This window comes from Brassica oleracea, chromosome C3, assembly GCF_000695525.1.
Source record: "Brassica oleracea var. oleracea cultivar TO1000 chromosome C3, BOL, whole genome shotgun sequence".
Taxonomy (NCBI): domain Eukaryota; kingdom Viridiplantae; phylum Streptophyta; class Magnoliopsida; order Brassicales; family Brassicaceae; genus Brassica; species Brassica oleracea.
This window is the reverse complement of record NC_027750.1, coordinates 2,539,634-2,544,834: the sequence shown is the minus strand read 5'-3', so window position 1 is coordinate 2,544,834 and position 5,201 is coordinate 2,539,634. Positions and strand designations below refer to the sequence as shown.

At 32.0% G+C, this 5,201-nt stretch overlaps 2 protein-coding genes across 2 annotated transcripts in view; one reads left to right on the top strand and one right to left on the bottom strand.

Annotated features, from left to right (window-relative positions):
* The window catches only part of LOC106333685, a 2,595-nt gene extending 1,139 nt beyond the window's left edge, over window positions 1–1,456 (bottom strand). The window contains exons 1-5 of the mRNA XM_013772098.1: window positions 1,375–1,456; window positions 1,201–1,291; window positions 569–757; window positions 286–447; window positions 148–201 (exon numbers count right to left, since the gene is read on the bottom strand). Of these exons, the coding sequence (XP_013627552.1) occupies window positions 148–201; window positions 286–447; window positions 569–757 (405 nt within the window). The 5' untranslated portion in view covers window positions 1,201–1,291; window positions 1,375–1,456. The remainder of the gene's footprint in view (window positions 1–147; window positions 202–285; window positions 448–568; window positions 758–1,200; window positions 1,292–1,374) is intronic.
* Window positions 1,457–2,872: 1,416 nt separating this feature from the next.
* Window positions 2,873–3,849, top strand: LOC106333595 (ER membrane protein complex subunit 1-like). The gene is made up of 3 exons (XM_013772024.1): window positions 2,873–3,344; window positions 3,452–3,514; window positions 3,609–3,849. Exons 1-3 carry the CDS (start codon window positions 3,194–3,196, stop codon window positions 3,758–3,760), a joined length of 366 nt encoding a protein of 121 aa, XP_013627478.1. The 5' UTR covers window positions 2,873–3,193; the 3' UTR covers window positions 3,761–3,849.
* The last annotated feature ends 1,352 nt before the right edge of the window (window positions 3,850–5,201 follow it).

The following is a 5,201-nucleotide window of genomic DNA, read 5'->3' as shown; positions in this document are numbered from 1 at the left end:
TTAGAAAATATAATTTACAATTACTTATCCCTAATGAATATGAAAAGCAATCTTGTAAAACAAAGAAAATTACTATTAACACACTTATCCATGGTTTGAAATACGCCATGTAATTAGGATTATATTGATAATGTATAATATATTCACCTTCCAAAATCCATAACTCCATGTGCGATTGTCACCAAATAAACTTGGATTCACCTATATATATATCATCAAATTAATTAAAATATTCTACATTTTAAAGTAAGAAGGTTTATTAAATAGCATCAACATTGATTTTACCATCCAACCAGTTTGGATAGAGTTAACTTTGTTGTTAACTCCACTTTCTACATATATGGCAGTGTAGGAAATCTGGTCGTTACTAACGTTCAAATCATGCACACTCATCCAAGCAGCCAAACCATGGTAAGGGCTTTTATCTTGTGCTCTAACTCCGGCAAACTTCAAAATTCCAAATTTATATCAAATATATATATCAGATTATAGATTTCTGTTTCTGTAACATAAAATTTTCAGATTATAGATATTTGCAAAATTTAACCATTTTAAAAGTTGTACTTACATGTGTTTCATGGCTTTCGACCGTAAGTGGAGTAGAATGTTTTTCTGCCCAATATTTACCATTTGCAACATATTCATTTGTGTTCCTTTGTATAGGAACCATTCCATTTGGACAGTCGATGGTTCTTTTAATTTTATTTCCTTTTTTACCTTTATATTTTGGGTTAGGTATCGAAAAAGATGGTTCCATCTATTCAAATTAGATAGATACACAATAAGTATATTATGTGAATCAAACTATATTAGATTTAATCCAAATAATACAGAATACAAGTTAAAACTAACATAAAAACACAAAGACTTATTTTATGGAATATATTTCAAAATTTTGACTTTATAAAGTCACTTAAAATCTTCCAAATTCAATATATATATAATATAATGTTGTAGCCATACAAAATTAATTTACAATTAACAGAAAATAGTGTTTTGTTTAAATACTAGTTAAAATAATTATATGACCTTTTCATATACAATTAACAGAAAATAGTGCTTTGTTTAAAAATATTCTAAAATAAAATCAAAATCAGAATCAAAATATTTTAAATATATCAAATGTAATCTAAATGCAAATATAAAAATAAAAATCTTAAAAGAAAAAACATATAAGAATAACATTTTACAGAATGAAACCTGGATTTTATGGTTATATATGGAGTAGTGGGTGACTCAACGAAGGTTGTTTATGTATATCCACACAATCGTATATGACCTTTTCATTTAACTATGACAAAATATATTGAGTACCATAAGATATTATACATATAATATTAGTTTGGTGTTTATAAATATAATACATCAATGTACCTTGAAGAATTTCACATTTTCTTCAATTTCTCTCGATCGAACTGCAGAAATTGTGAATATAAATATGAACGCGAGGAGTTTAACAACAGAATTCATGAGTTATATGTCAATGTTTTAATGTTTTGAAGTTTTATGTGTGTTAGATCTCCTTGCACGTTCAAATATATAAGTCTTCTTTAACTGAAATATAGGTCTTTATAATTGTGAAAGATGTGCAATCTACTTTTTCCATTTTTATTACTTTTATTAATAGTACTATAAATATATTAAAAGTTTTGCTATTTTTCATATGAATCCATGGGAGTTTTAATAATGGATACTAGTCCACTTGGATTTTATTAGTTTCTTTTTTTTTATCATGGATTTTATTGGTTTCAATTAGTTTCGCTTACTTATTTTAGTTATTTTTTTAATATTATTACTTTGATTTTCATATACTTTAAAATATATAATATTTTTCTCAGAGTCCAAATGTTTTTTTTTGTTAATCCTAGTCCAATTGGCATTAAAAATACATTTTTAAATATTTTAAGGGTCTACTTTAAAGTTTAAAGATATCCGAGTAAAAAAATTAGGAAAAAATATAAATTTGCTCAGATATTTTAAAACAAATGTCAATTACACGTTCATATGAGTAGATTTCAATTAATCTACTCAGATAGTTACACACTTTATTTTGGTTGATAAGAAACAGTAAAAAACACTAATCTACTCAGATATGTTTAAAGAAATGTTAATTACACGTTAATATGAGTAGATTTCAATTAATCTACTCAGATACACACTTTCTTTTGGTTAATGAAATGTCAATTAATCTACTAAAAAACATTAACTACTCAGATATTTTTAAAGTACTGTGTCGCACATGGACATGGGAGTTCAAATGAGGCTTGAGAAAATGGTAGTCAAGTCAAGGTTATTCAGATCGAGAATTCGAGGATCTTTTGATTTCTAGGTTAACTGGGAGCAGGAACAGAAGCTTTCACGGGTTTAACCTTAAACGACACCGTTCGGAGCAAAAGCAGTGAAAGATAAAATATTAGTTGTCGTGAGGCGAATAAAATAAAATTAAAATTAAAGTTCATTAATTAAAGAGAAAAAGACAAAAATAGCAATAAATCAAGTTTTTGTTCCCAAACTAGCATTCAAGTTCAAAAGTCACAAAAATAGCACTTAATATTTTATCAAAAGTCACAAACTTAGGGTTTAGAGTTAAAGGATGGGGTTTAGGATTTAGGGTTTAGGGTTTAGGGTTTAGAGTTTAGGGTTTAGAGTTTAGGATTTAGAGTTTAGGGTTTAGGGTTTAGAGTTGAGAAATGAGGTTTTGGGAATAAGATTTCAAATTTTGAAAAATAAAAAAATTAAAATTTTCAAAAGATAAACTTAGAAATGTGCTATTTTGGTCATTTTAGTTTTTGAGTGCTATTTTTGTGATATAAACTTAGAAATATGCTATTTTTGAGATTTGCCCTTAATTAAAAGCCCAGGCTCAAAACTCTAGTCCCTCTCCAAATCTGCTGGTACCACCACTAACAGAAGAAAAGACTGGTCAGAGAATTCGTCGTCATGATTAGAGTTTCTCTCCTCCTTGTCATCTTCTTATCATTTGCAATTGTATCTTTCTCACTTTACGAAGATTAAGTCGATCGGCCTCATGGATTGGTAACTCTCATCCAATTTTCTCGTAAACCTACTACTGGTCTTCCAACTATCGTTTTCACCGATCAGATTACACCAATCTGTAGTGTATTAACTGTCACTTAAGTATTTTACAACTCATTAGCATAGACAGTTATGTAATACTTCGATTACCATTGAGATGCGATCTGTTGTACTGTGTATGCACCAACGGTTCATTGGGAAAGTGAAGCACGCAGTATTCCACACTCAGAAGACTGGGAGAAAGCGTGTTATCGTCTCTACCGAGGAGAATGTTGTTGCTTCCCTTGATCTCAGACTTGGCGACATTTGTAAGATTTAGTGATTTGATTTCCATTTTATTTTTTTTTATTTTTTTGCTATCCATGTTCAGTCTTGGAGTCTCTTAATCTTATTTTGTTTTTCAAATTTTCTGCAGTTTGGCGGCATGTTCTCGGGACAAAGGATGCTATCGATGGTGTTGATATTGCCTTGGAAAAATGTAGGAGTTGGATCATGTACCAAACACTATATTTGCTTTCACCTGCCACGGTCTTGAACTCTGTTTTTTTTTTCTTTGCTTCATATTATTTCAGATGTTATCACGCTTTCATCACAAGGAAGTATGTTAAGAGCCTGGAACCTTCCTGATGGCCAAATGGTGTGGGAAACATCGCTTCACAGGGCGCAGCATTCCAAGTCACTGTTATTTCTGGTCCCGGTTAGTTGTATAAGCCTAGCTATTTAATAGGAGGACAACTGCTGATATGTTATAAGAAAACAATTACTTTGATCTATACGATTACGTTGATAAAGCTGACACTGTAAAAAGACAATTCGTCCCGGTTCTAACGATAACATTTAGACCGAAAATGAAGAATGAAACTATATAAATATGATCCTCAATTAAGTGACTTTTGCTTGTAACAATTATAGAAAATAATTAATTAAGCTCATTAGATCCCCAAACTTACAACTCCACAAAATACTTGAACACACAACAATACATGAATGATCACAAGACGTTTAAAAAAATCTGACAACAAAACGGAAAAATAACAGATAATGGAAAGGAAAAAAAAAATGCATGGTTTGATAGATATTCTCTTACACGTCTATATCCATGTTCTTTATCTTCAATCCCAGCATTGATACACAGAATCTCTAAGTTTGCCATATAGTCAAGTCAACACTCCCAATTAAGCCCTACCACTCTTACTCTGCATCTTCCTTTCCCTTAGCCCTAGAACCCTTTGGCTTGCATTCCAAGCAAAGGTTATCCACCACCACCATTTCTATCGACTTGCTCCTCATCAAGATAAAGTTGATGAAAGCTTTACATCCATTTTCTCTCGACGTGATTCTTCTTAATTGGTGGTTGATGTGAGATTAGAGAGAACATTGCGTTCTCTTTAAGAGGCCGAACCTAACGTTCTCCTTGAAAAGCTCCCACTCGTACCTAGTGAAGAATAAAGTTGGTTGAGTTGGTTTGTTTCTTGTCATTGAAGTTAGTGTTTGATTCTAGTTTGAATAAGTCTAAGACTGTTGCTAAGTCTTAGGGATTAGAGTCGTAGTTGTCCTGGTTTGTAGGAAACTACTAGTTGAAGCGTTAGAGTCTGTTTCGGTAGTTTGTTGTAGGTGTCTCAAGTCTATATAAGGCTTTGAGTATGAGACGTTTAATAACACAGAAAATTTCAGAAAACCTTTATCTTATTTGCTCTGTTTTGGTGTCTCTGTTCTTACAAGTGGTATCAGAGCCTTTAACAAGGTGTGAGGATGAGTGAAAAGGAGACATCGCTGAACATACCGAAGTTTGATGGAGACTTTGAGCATTGGGCTATGCTCATGGAGAACCTGCTGCGATCAAAGGAATGGTGGGAACTGATCGAGATCGGAATCACTCAACCAGAAAGAAACGTGATCTTGACAGGAGCTCAACGAACTGAGGCGGCAGAACAAAAAATCAAAGATCTGAAGGTGAAAAACTATCTCTTTGCATCCATTGACAAGACCATTCTAAAGACGATAGCTAAGAAGGATACATCGAAGGAGATATGGGATTCCATGCGAACGAAATTCCAAGGAAACAAGAGGGTGCAAAGTGCTCAACTTCAAAGGTTGAGGAGAAACTTTGAACTGTTGGAGATGAAGGAAGGAGATACTATCACAGAGTATTTCTCCAGAGTGAT

Bases quoted from the DNA above. Each gene is read 5' to 3' on its own strand.
- LOC106333595 (XM_013772024.1), top strand. From the start codon at position 3,194: ATGCGATCTGTTGTACTGTGTATGCACCAACGGTTCATTGGGAAAGTG. The intron at 3,345-3,451 runs GTAAGATTTAGT...AATTTTCTGCAG, and splicing joins TCTCAGACTTGGCGACATTT to TTTGGCGGCATGTTCTCGGG. The intron at 3,515-3,608 runs GTAGGAGTTGGA...ATATTATTTCAG, and splicing joins TGATATTGCCTTGGAAAAAT to ATGTTATCACGCTTTCATCA.